The sequence below is a fragment of the Eucyclogobius newberryi genome, unplaced genomic scaffold, assembly GCF_026437365.1.
Source record: "Eucyclogobius newberryi isolate DKJ021-1_F unplaced genomic scaffold, fEucNew1.0.hap1 SCAF_21, whole genome shotgun sequence".
In the NCBI taxonomy this organism is placed as follows: domain Eukaryota; kingdom Metazoa; phylum Chordata; class Actinopteri; order Gobiiformes; family Gobiidae; genus Eucyclogobius; species Eucyclogobius newberryi.
The window spans coordinates 10038781-10051880 of record NW_027315846.1 but is presented as its reverse complement, the minus strand read 5'-3'; the positions used below and the strand labels follow the sequence as shown (position 1 = coordinate 10051880).

The following is a 13100-nucleotide window of genomic DNA, read 5'->3' as shown; positions in this document are numbered from 1 at the left end:
AAACACCTTAATAAAGCATGAACAAAGACTTAAATCATAATGAACACATTGTGTATTAGGAATGATTGAGGCTTAGTAACTATTTAATTAAAGCGTTAGGATTAGGGCAATAATGAAGTATTTACTAAGCGTTATTTATTCAAAATACTACATTAGTTCATTATTTAAAAAAGTGTAAACTATTAGGATTTGGGTAATGATGAAGTACTTACTAAGCATTATCATTCAAAATATTACATTAGTTCATTATTTTAAAAGTGTAAACTATTAGGATTAGGGCAATAATGAAGTACTTACTAAGCGTTTATTATTCAAAATATTACATTACTTCATTATTTTAAAAGTGTAAACTATTAGGATTAGGGTAATAATGAAGTACTTACTAAGCATTTATCATTCAAAATATTACATTACTTCATTATTTTAAAAGTGTAAACTATTAGGATTAGGGTAATAATGAAGTACTTACTAAGCATTTATCATTCAAAATATTACATTAGTTCATTATTTAAAAAGTGGTGTAAACTATTAGGATTAGGGTAATAATGAAGTACTTACTAAGAGTTTATCATTCGAAATATTACATTACTTCATTATTTTAAAAGTGTAAACTATTAGGATTAGGGTAATAATGAAGTACTTACTAAGAGTTTATCATTCGAAATATTACATTACTTCATTATTTTAAAAGTGTAAACTATTAGGATTAGGGCAATAATCAAGTATTTACTAAGCATTTATCATTCAAAATATTAAATAGGTTCATTATTACAAAGATATACATTACATTTGTCTATATAAATATGATTTCTAGCTGTGTTAAAATCTACATAAACAACGTAAGTGGTGAAGATATTTATTTGTGAGGTCAAATATTCAGAAAACTGTTTTGTTTTTACATTTCCAATGGTTTTTCCAACAACTTATGTCAAACTTAAGAAAAAACAGGGGCAATTTCAAAAACAAGTGCGTTTTGAGTACAGCTGATGTTGACAGTTTTGCAAATAGAAATGTATTATAAATTGTATATAAATGTAAAAAACAGTCCATATTTTCAACAACAAGAAAAGAGTCCATATAAAAAGGTAGTTTTTTTCCCATCTGCTGATCCAGCACTGGACAAATGACATCATTTTTAAACATGGAAGTGATGCGATGTTACCGACACCGACAGTGACGTCAGGCGAATCGTGACGGAGAGTTTGTAAAAGGGACCAGTGATGCGGCCCATTAGAGAAACCCGAGCTCACTGCGGGTGCTCAGAACGGGTGCTCGGAACGGGTGCTCAGAACGGGTGCTCGGACACGTATATCGTCAGGCGGATGATGGAGCTGCCTCTGAAGTTTATCACGTTGTTGACAGTGACCATCTCCAAGTCCAACACCACGACTTTAGGGCCTTTGACTGGTCGGGTCAGAACCAGCGTGGCGCTCACGTTACTGGTTTGCTGAGTAAAACAAGAACGCAAGGTTTTATTAATATTGCAGGGTTATACAATCTTAATAGAATAAAATATGTAGAGATATTTGCTATAAACTGTGGCGCATACTAAAGCATAGGCTATTGCACCATCTGCTGGTTGAAAACGAGATGTGCTCTACAGCGGTGTTTCCCAACCTGGGGTACGTGGACCTGGGGGCACGTGAGCACTTACCAGGGGAAACTTGGAATGATTTTAGATTTAAAATAAAGGTAAATTAAATAGTTATTGACTATAAAACTCTCTTTGCAGTACATTTCACATCTTGAATAATGTTTCTGGAAAATTATTTCAGAACAAATATTAGAAAAATTGATGTATTAGTACTAAAGAAACACCAGAACATGATATACATGATATACACACAACACCAAGATATAATAAGTTGTAAACACTGCTCTACAGGCCAAAATTAATACATTTTTTCCAATTTAAAACCAGAGCTCAAACAAACTAATCTGCTAATTTATAATTTACAATAGCCTGATTATAAAGTTAATTGAAAGAGTTTAGTATTTTATAACTACTGACCGATTTAATTACGCATAATTATCCGTAATTAAAAAGTAATGAAAGCTTGATTACTGAAATAATAACATTGTGAGTCTCAAAAGTAAAAAGAGAAAACAGAACTGCTGTAATTAAATTCTCAGTTCTCCTTCAGTTTAAACGTAAACTGCCAAATTTATCCCAGAAGGTGGCACTGCGATCTTTCTATTACATCATTTGACATATGGCAGGAATTTGCATACAACTCATTTATAAACTACTAGAATTCTATATAACTATGCGATATCTATGTCAAAAAAACACATTTAAAAATCAATGTAAGTGAAAAGCACCAACGTAGCCTAATGAGTGAAGATGATTTGCATTTTTATTGTGCTTTAATGCAGTTATTACAATAAAAAAAAAAAAAAAAAAAAAGAATCTCAACCCAATGAATGATTAACTCTAAATATTTTCTACTCACCCTCATGTAAAACTCCCGTCCGTCGTTGCCGGACTTGACCTGAAAGATGTAGAAGGCCCCCGGGTACCGCGTGGTGGCCTGCATCTGGAAGATGTCTGCGGGGACAACGCGGCCGGAGGACAGGTCCATGTGGCGGTACAGGATGGTGAAGGGTTTGTCCCGGCACTGGGGGTTCTCGGTGTAGCACATGCACTGACTGGACAGAGTTTCAGATGACATCACGACATTGTACAACAGGTCAACAACATTTACTAGAGACAGGAAATGGTAAAAGGAATAGTAACAGGTAAATGTTTGTTACAACTTAGTGAGGTCTGGGGAAATGTCACTAATATTGATATGAGGGGGTGATATTGACAAAAATGAATAAAAGCTGAAACAAAATAATTGATTAATTGCAACAAATTGATGACGGAAATGTTTGTCGGATAATCATTGGACTATGCACAGATTCTAACAGATGTTCTGTGCTGAGAGAAGAGGTTTTGTGACTCAGACAGCATCAAAATGACACAGAAAACATGTACGATTAATGCTTTTGAATCATTTATTCTGAGCGTGATTAAAAGCACTTAGCAAAATAGTAATTACTTGCAACCAAAAAATTAATACCTCAATATTTTTGGCATCTAACCAGTCAGGAATGTGATCAAATGTGCCTGTAAATGACTTGGTGGAGGTTTAAATCCAGCACAAAATGTGAATAGAACGTAAAAATATCCACAAAATATCAGAAATATAACTTTATATATATTTTTGGGGTCTTTTTTGATTATTTTAATTATAGACACATGTATCTCACAAAAATGCAAAATATTATTATTCTTTTTATCTCTAACTAACCAGACTAACCAGGCTTAACGCCGCGTAGCCTCTGAGACCAGACTAGACTGATGAAGGTGGTATGACGGAAATGGATCTGTCAATTTGAAGAGATTTTGACAGTTTTTGAAGCTCTTTTCTCAAACACAGACACTTCTACCGATTGGTCAGTCACGCTCTGAACTGTGTGAACTCTTAGAGGAAGCAGATAGTTTTAGTTCGGTTTTAAGGCCATTTCAACCCACTCGATGCATATAAACTTTGAAATTGTGAGAATTAAAATTACTGTTCTATATGTAAATAAAAAACATCCCCAATGTATTAGCTTCAAATTAAGGCCAATGTGAGCTCTGTACTTTCACCTGTAATTATTTAGAACTACCTTATGCATAGTTTATTCTTATTTTAGACATGATTATCACTAAATTAGGCTTGTTATACAGATTCGATGCAACTCAGAAAGCCAAATACATCATCTTGGTGGTACTTGGTGTGAGAAGTTTGAGAAACACTGACTTCGGCTTTATGAAAACAGTGATATATACGTTTTGTCTTTGCGTTCGCCTCGTACAGACAGTGTTTTCGTACTCACTTGTCGCTCACTTCGACATAAGGTGGTGGACATCGCAGTGGGTCCAGGCAGGTGAAGCCTCCCTGGAAGTTGAAACACACTTGTTCCGCTGAACATGAGTTGTTACCAGTTTCACATTCATTGTAATCTGTCGAGTCAGAAACGCAGAAATCAAATGGCATTTCACAGCTCCAGGAAAGCACTTAAAAGGTGATAGGTTTTGCCGTAGTTTACCTTCACAGCTCCTGCCGTCCTCGTAAACGTAGTATCCGGAAGGACAGACACAGGTGAAGGAGCCTGGAGTGTTTACGCATCTGTTCTGACAAAGAAACTCGGAGAAACTGCATTCATCCAGGTCTGAGGGAGAAAAGCCAAGAGTCAGAGGCTGTGTTTACACCATGAACCTAATTGTTATCTGATTTCTGGAGTTATCAGATCATTAAAATGCCATGTAAACAGTGACATCTGAAAAATACAAACTGATGTGACAAAGACAAATGTTCAAGTTTTTCTTTTTGCTTTACAAAAAATAATTCATAGCACTTTGTCTCCCAAATGCAACAGTCTTTAAACATGCACTAATTAACTGACAATTAACCGACGGGTGTCTTTTATGATCAGATTTATTTTGTGCATCTAAACATGTAATTTGTAATGTTCTAAGCCAATTTATTGTTCAGGTTTTTGAGACAATGGGGGCGACTATATTCTTCACAATAATGGGAAACACTGTGAATGCTCTTGTAGGGTGCGTTCACACTTGTACTTGTTTGGATGTAGACTTGGTTTGATCCTGTTTTAGTCCTGGTTTAGTCCTTGACCTGTCCATGTTTAGTCCTGGTTTAGTCCTAGACCTGTCCATGTTTAGTCCTGGTTTAGTCCTTGACCTGTCCATGTTTAGTCCTGGTTTAGTCCTAGACCTGTCCATGTTTAGTCCTGGTTTAGTCCTAGACCTGTCCATGTTTAGTCCTGGTTTAGTCCTAGACCTGTCCATGTTTGGTCCTGGTTTAGTCCTTGACCTGTCCATGTTTAGTCCTGGTTTAGTCCTAGACCTGTCCATGTTTAGTCCTGGTTTAGTCCTAGACCTGTCCATCTTTAGTCCTGGTTTAGTCCTAGACCTGTCCATGTTTAGTCCTGGTTTAGTCCTAGACCTGTCCATGTTTGGTCCTGGTTTAGTCCTAGACCTGTCCATGTTTAGTCCTGGTTTAGTCCTAGACCTGTCCATGTTTAGTCCTGGTTTAGTCCTAGACCTGTCCATGTTTGGTCCTGGTTTAGTCCTAGACCTGTCCATGTTTAGTCCTGGTTTAGTCCTAGACCTGTCCATGTTTAGTCCTGGTTTAGTCCTAGACCTGTCCATGTTTGGTCCTGGTTTAGTCCTAGACCTGTCCATGTTTATTCCTGGTTTAGTCCTAGACCTGTCCATGTTTAGTCCTGGTTTAGTCCTAGACCTGTCCATGTTTAGTCCTGGTTTAGTCCTAGACCTGTCCATGTTTAGTCCTGGTTTAGTCCTAGACCTGTCCATGTTTGGTCCTGGTTTAGTCCTAGACCTGTCCATGTTTAGTCCTGGTTTAGTCCTAGACCTGTCCATGTTTAGTCCTGGTTTAGTCCTAGACCTGTCCATGTTTGGTCCTGGTTTAGTCCTAGACCTGTCCATGTTTGGTCCTGGTTTAGTCCTAGACCTGTCCATGTTTAGTCCTGGTTTAGTCCTAGACCTGTCCATGTTTGGTCCTGGTTTAGTCCTAGACCTGTCCATGTTTAGTCCTGGTTTAGTCCTAGACCTGTCCATGTTTAGTCCTGGTTTAGTCCTAGACCTGTCCATCTTTAGTCCTGGTTTAGTCCTAGACCTGTCCATGTTTAGTCCTGGTTTAGTCCTAGACCTGTCCATGTTTGGTCCTGGTTTAGTCCTAGACCTGTCCATGTTTAGTCCTGGTTTAGTCCTAGACCTGTCCATGTTTAGTCCTGGTTTAGTCCTAGACCTGTCCATGTTTGGTCCTGGTTTAGTCCTAGACCTGTCCATGTTTAGTCCTGGTTTAGTCCTAGACCTGTCCATGTTTAGTCCTGGTTTAGTCCTAGACCTGTCCATGTTTGGTCCTGGTTTAGTCCTAGACCTGTCCATGTTTATTCCTGGTTTAGTCCTAGACCTGTCCATGTTTAGTCCTGGTTTAGTCCTAGACCTGTCCATGTTTAGTCCTGGTTTAGTCCTAGACCTGTCCATGTTTAGTCCTGGTTTAGTCCTAGACCTGTCCATGTTTGGTCCTGGTTTAGTCCTAGACCTGTCCATGTTTAGTCCTGGTTTAGTCCTAGACCTGTCCATGTTTAGTCCTGGTTTAGTCCTAGACCTGTCCATGTTTGGTCCTGGTTTAGTCCTAGACCTGTCCATGTTTGGTCCTGGTTTAGTCCTAGACCTGTCCATGTTTAGTCCTGGTTTAGTCCTAGACCTGTCCATGTTTGGTCCTGGTTTAGTCCTAGACCTGTCCATGTTTAGTCCTGGTTTAGTCCTAGACCTGTCCATGTTTAGTCCTGGTTTAGTCCTAGACCTGTCCATGTTTAGTCCTGGTTTAGTCCTAGACCTGTCCATGTTTGGTCCTGGTTTAGTCCTAGACCTGTCCATGTTTGGTCCTGGTTTAGTCCTAGACCTGTCCATGTTTAGTCCTGGTTTAGTCCTAGACCCATCCATGTTTAGTCCCGGTTTAGTCCTAGACCCATCCATGTTTAGTCCTGGTTTAGTCCTAGACCCATCCATGTTTAGTCCTGGTTTAGTCCTAGACCTGTCCATGTTTAGTCCTGGTTTAGTCCTAGACCTGTCCATGTTTAGGTCCATGTTTAGTCCTAGTTTAGTCCCATTTTTTGTGTTTGTGAGTGCACCCTTTCTCCAGCAGTGTTTGAGGCATAAGTACACTACAGTAGTACATTCCTTGCATGAAGTCGAGTGTAGCAGCAGCACTTGCCCATGCAGGTGGTCCCGTCAGCAGCCAGCTCAAAGCCCTCGTCACAGTTGCACATAAATGAGCCGTAAGTGTTGAAGCAGCCGTGACTGCACGGCTCTTCGTCACACTCGTCCACATCTGCAGCAAAAAACATCACTTTCAATTCAAAGAGGAACAAAAAAAGTGAAAAAACCAAACGGAAAGTGTGTAAATGTACAGACAATGTGTTGATATTTGCTTTATGTAGTAGACATTTCTTTTGTTTTTTGCAAGTTAAAGATTACTGACGATATGACATACATTTTATATTTCGCTCATGTGCTCAAAATAAAGTATTAAATCAATGTAGTAAATAGTTAATGATTTTAATGCAATATTATTCTTTTATTTCATGGTTAAAGTTACTGTGCGTTTACCTTCACATGTGCGTCCGTCCGGGTTGAGCTCATAGCCGGGGTTACAGGAGCAGGAGTAAGACCCCGCCACATTGGCACACAGCTGCTGGCAGTAACCATAGCGACATTCATCAATATCTGATGGGCAAGAGGAGATTCATAGGTTTCACTTTCCTGTTTATAGGAACCATGTTGAGTAATAGTGTGTTTTGCTATGGCAACAGTGGAAAAATGTCCTCACTGTGAAACCTATGGAGTTTACAATGCTAAATGGACCATAGAGAAGGTCTAGTGCAGAATCTTTCAGCAAAAATCAATATATAGTTCTGGACAGTAAACATGTAACTGTGCCACTGGCCTCGTCTGACCTGAATGCTGACTTGGCAAAGTCCAACATTCGCGATTGTTTTGTTGCATAGTTTACATTCTTTTACCTTCCTCCTCGACTCATCCAAACCTTTCTCCTCTACATTGAATCCTGTTGAATCCTGAAAAGGATTATCTTATTTTAACATAACTTCTTTTACTTCAACAAAGTTCACTCTGTCTACACAACTTTGATTATTCTTTAGAGACCATACACTTGCATTTATTGCAATTGCATGGATCGCATTTTAGATTTTTGGAACCAATTAAATAAATTAATTAATTCTGTTTGTCTAACACAGACCTGTGCATCTGGCAAGATTTTACTTTCTATTCTTTAACTGTCTTAGCTATGTAACTGCATGTAACTGTGTCTGCACTTGTGCCCTTAATAGAGGTTAGATTAAATAAATGAAATAATCGATTCAATAGCCTATATTTTACAAAAGAGTGCTTATAATGATAAGAGTTTGTAACACCAATTAATGTAGTCTGGCCCTCCACCACCTAACTCGATTCGAATATGGCCCTCAGAGGAAAAATAATTGCCCACCTCTGATCTCCATAGTTGAACTACTTTTCTGCCTCGTAAGGTCAATGATGATTTCAATGCCTTGACCATGAAGCTTGTATTCTCACCCTGACACTGTCCTCCGATGAGCCAGTATCCTTCAGAGCAGGAGCAGGTGTAACCTCCGGCCGTGTTGAGGCAAACTTGAGTGGGATTACAGTGGTGCGAGTTGGTCTCACACTCATCAATATCTGCAGAGACAAAGAGAGCAGGACTACTGAGTTATAATGAATGTAAATATGCTACTGCTGCCTACTATCTGGCTAGAGTTCCATTGTAGTGTAAAGCTAATAGGGAAATGTACAAAAAAAACAACTAATTACAATAAAGGACATTTTTTCATTGTTTAAATTTTTCCTTTTTATTTTTTATTTGTTTTTGGGGTTTTTAAAAGATTTTTTTGGCCTGAAGGCTTTATTATACAGGAAAGGACAGTGTGAAATGGGGGATGAGAGCAAAAGGAGGACATGCAGTAAACTGTCAGGGTCGAACCCTGGCATGCGTGCATATGTGCTGTGCCTTAACCACTCGACCTCCAGGGAGAATTAAATGAAGTCTCTTTCCAGTGTTCAGCGTCTCTAAATTCCAAAGTTCCTTCAGAAAAACGTCTCCTTAAGTCAAGTAACATATACAAGGACATTAACGTGCTCTGGATGAACTAAAAATAATTAAATGGAAAAAAAATGACATAATGCTTTTTGGCAGTCCATCTGTCTTCCACAACTTGAGAAAAAAAAAGATCAGGCTTTCCATTGTCCTATAAGGATGCAAATACTTTGACTTAATAATGAACTCATCTGGTCCACATAAACTCTGGTCATATGTACCAAAGGGCTATTGTTCCATTTTAATAATCACGATCTGAGCGATTGCTTGCCCAACACTTGTGTTTCATCACTTTGCCCACTCCAAAAACATGTGACATAACAGTTAACATTTCAAGACAATCAAACTTAAATTGTTTTGAGTGTGATCAGATTACGGCTGAATTCCTCCGGGCCCCTGCAGCGGCTCATTCTCTCCATCACCGCGACACATTTCCTTTTGAGGACATGATGAACCAAAACCTCGACCTCTGTGTGGTTCTCAGACCATGAAGTCACCGCTCGCCGCAGCGCACAGGGGGGGAAATGGGTGTGAAACGGACACTTTGTTTTCTCAGGCAGCTCCAGCGGGCGATAACGTCTGTCAGTGCGGGGCCGACCGCTGCCGGTGCCAACTTGGGCCTGGTCCGAGAGGAATGGGCTCTGACCTGGGACTGAAGCCAAGAGCTACAAGGCTGTGGCACCTGTTTTGTCACCCCTCGGATCCTGCGAAAGGTCATTTTATCCGCATGCGGCTTAACAAACGTGTGTTTCGAAGGGCGCGTTCACACTTGCACAAACAAGACAAAATTGCAGCCGACCAGGAACTAAACCTGAAATTTAGATGGATTTAACCAAGACTAAACCAGAACTAAATCAGGATTTGAACTGCACTCGAGCCAAATAGAACAGGCTTCTCCAGGTCACTATGTCAAAGTCTCAAAGTTGGGTTGGGGGAGAATGGTTTTTGAAAATATGTAGAATGAACAGAGACATTATGGGATTAGACACGGGCTACAATCCAGATTGTGTTACTCCACATGTGTCTCCAATCTCAGGTGTGGTTCCTTTGTAGCTATTAACATAGTCAGGCCTCACATCGTATGAAAGCAACAGTAATAACAGGTATATTTAAGGTTAAATTGTTTGCCAACACAAATTGGAGGCAAGTGCCCATATAAGATGAAGCCTGTTTGCTGCTGTCATTAGAGGCTGTGTTGGAGTGTGAAATACAAAGCGTGGCTTGTTGCAGATTGAGACAGGAAGTCACAGTCTGTGGCTCTGTTTAACGGCATCAGCAGTGAATACGTCTGAAGTTAATGTTTATGTACATCTACTACAGGCCCAGCATTAAGACATACTTGTGTCCTTCACTGACCTTTATAAAGAAAACTTCAGTTCTCACAAACTGCCTGTGTAATATTATTATATGTCAGAACTGTCACTCATGAGGACTGATGTGTTTGGAGAAACATTTGAATGTATTAATATTGCTCCTTCAAACCGTATACATCTGTGACGTAGTTTGGACGACTTCAGACCGGCTTTGTCCATAAAAGTGTTGGATGAACTGCCTGAATGCCAGCAGCATAGCAGAATAATAGTTGCACAAATTACAATCAATGAAAAAATACACCATTCAACTAATAGTTCCCAGCTTTAGCACTGGTATAAATGCTCATAAACACACATAAACACTCATTCATACATTTTATTCTTAAATGTTTTTCTCATTAAGGAGACCGGAGCCTGGCATAGAAACTATGGACCTGAGCTGCGATACTGCTCGAAAAGTCCTTTAGAATTCAAGTCGGTGTGATCCCTCAATCATCCAGGAGGAATCTATTGTATGAAAAAGATCATCGCTCACCGTTTAAACGTCCTTTCATAATCACAAGCGTTTGTGTCGTAACTCGATTTGTACTGAGCCATGTGCACTCCCACTAACAGCCTGAAGGCATTGTTATAACCCGCTCTCACAGAGGCTGCTTGTTCTAAATGCACCTCAGACACTGAATGACTTCATTTTTGGCCTTTGAAGGTGTAGTTTACCCAAACAAGAGTGCTCTGCCCTACAAAAGCACTCAAACTCTAGAACCTACTGTGCTTTATACTTGGAGTATGTTGTAATACACACACAGATTTTCCTCTCATTAATCAACCTCCAAATGTTCATCAGGAGTTTGGACAGTTTGACTTGTATGTCCTGAGGTAATGGGGAGCATTACAGCAGCTGGAGGGCACAGCTGCCACTCAGTCAAACAGCTGGGGTCTAGAAACACAGAGGTAATATTTCCTGTCGTCGAGGAGCGAAAAACCTCAGGCTCAGAACGGGACACCACAACTTAAAAGAAAAAAAAACATTTATATAGTGCATTTCTACCATCAAGGCACGCTTTACATCAAGGAACCAGTCACACATTCACACATGAGATGTACACAGACACTGGGGGCAAGTCAGGCTAAGTGTCTTGCCCAAGGACACAATGGCAGTGTTCAGCTTCACTGCACTGAGCTCAAAAATATGAAGCACTAGGACTGAATATTTGACTTTTGTAATGCCTAAAATCATAGAACAGATTAAACAATGCTCATAGGAAATTAGCAAATAGATAATGCCCCAGCCCCCCGAGTCCTTAGACCCTCCTACTCTGCAAGACAAAACTACTATCTATCATAGACACACATGTCAAAGCCTGATAACAACAGGAACAGGACAGTCACCAACAATTCTAGCATTTTTCAAACACAAACTCAGATATTGTGATGAAAACTGCTCAACTATCAGTGATGACCTATTGCCACATGGACAAGCTGTTTGGGGCCGACACAGACCTCCTGGAGAGATTTGGATGTTGTCATTCAGTTGATCAAACGTGACCATCTTTCACTGGGAATTATTGCACTTGAAGACTAAGCAGCAGATCTCTAGATGTAAAAAGCATCAGAGCAATGGGGACGGTCCTTTTGAATGAACAATGTCAGAGCAAACTGACCCAGTGATAGTAAAGTCCATGTGGCAACGGTCACAACGCTCAAAACTATGAATCTGGATGAAAGGCGTGAGCACAAACGTTCTCTCCAGTAGTGTATAGAAAAGTACAAACAAAACTCACCGTTGCAGGTGCCGTCCTCTGCCAGTGAGTATCCTAAAATACAGGGAGCGGTGCCCCTGACCCGGGGGTAACTGGGCTCCACAGACCTGGGCGGGCCGGGCTGGAAGGTGTCGGAGTAGCTGCCCGTGCCCGCTGAGGTGTCCGGGTACACCGGCTCAGGCAGGGCCGGGACCTCTGGTCTGTGGGGCTGGTTGTAGAGGCCCCGGGGGATGCACAGATACCCTCCGTTCTGGTTGACACAGCGCATGTCTCCTCTGCAGGCATCCGGTGTCGTGCGGCACTCGTCCACATCTGGAGAACAGCATCGGTCAGAAACATTCCTGCTCAAGTGCTGTGTCCACTACAGCATCATACCAGAATGCACAGATGAATGGTCACTTACCTATGCACTGGCGAGCCCTTCTGTCATAGGCAAACCCCTCTGAACAAGACTGAAGAGACAGAGACAATGATTATGTCTTTAATGTTAGAGGCATAAAGGTTAAATGCCATGCACTTGACTGAACATAGGCCATGCCACACTGCTGAAAGATGTCAGTGCAATGTGCAAATGAATGAAAGCTCAGAGTGAGTCTTACCTGTGCGTGCCCGGGGTGAATAAACAGTAGAATAAATACCAAAGCTGTCAACATCCTGCAAAGAGTCACATTTAGGTTTTAGACCCTTCATAGGTACATCCTCCACTCACAGTTTACACTGCTGCAGGTAAAGTACAAACCTCTTGGAGGAGCATAAACTGCAGTTAACCATCTTTCCAAAAGTTTGTTTTGGCTATTTGAAAGTTCCCTTCAGTAAGAGAGACCGGTCCGTAGTGTCTTCTCTCCAGCAGGGCACGCACCGCCCTCCACTCTGCCGCGCGCCTTTACGCGAGCACCAGCTTCTCATGCGCTGTCCGCGCACAGCAACTGTTCAGGGAAAGAGTTCCCAAAGCGGCCTGTTCCGTCTCTGTCGCGGCAGATTATTTAGCAACGCAAATGACCGTCTCCACATTCCCCACCACAGCTGGACTCGATCAGCGGCACCTCCTCCGTGTCCCGGCGCTTCTGAGCCGCTGGAGGCCGAGGGCTGAAGCACACAGAGCGTGTCTGAGGAGCAGCTCCTCCTCTGATCCTCCTGCTCCAGCGGCTGACATCTGGAAGCGCGAGCGCAGTAGCAACATCTGGAACTCACGAGAGTCACGACGCACCGCACATGACACTGCTGTACGCAAGAAGACGCACCGCAACTGCAGCGCGCGAACATGTTTGCACCAAGAACTTTAAAGTCACTTGTCAGTATTGTTTTAGATTGTATAG

The 13100-nt window shown here is 41.1% G+C and overlaps 1 protein-coding gene across 1 annotated transcript; it reads right to left on the bottom strand.

Moving 5' to 3' along the window:
- Window positions 1-1102: 1102 nt before the first annotated feature.
- On the bottom strand, window positions 1103-12900 carry fbln5 (fibulin 5). The gene is made up of 11 exons (XM_072457919.1): window positions 12524-12900; window positions 12384-12438; window positions 12188-12236; window positions 11806-12096; window positions 8174-8296; window positions 7190-7306; window positions 6795-6911; window positions 4081-4203; window positions 3868-3994; window positions 2454-2649; window positions 1103-1447 (listed from the first exon to the last, which is right to left on the bottom strand). The coding sequence occupies exons 1-11, from the start codon at window positions 12553-12555 to the stop codon at window positions 1286-1288; spliced, it is 1392 nt and encodes a 463-aa protein (XP_072314020.1). The 5' UTR covers window positions 12556-12900; the 3' UTR covers window positions 1103-1285.
- Between the last annotated feature and the right edge of the window lie 200 nt (window positions 12901-13100).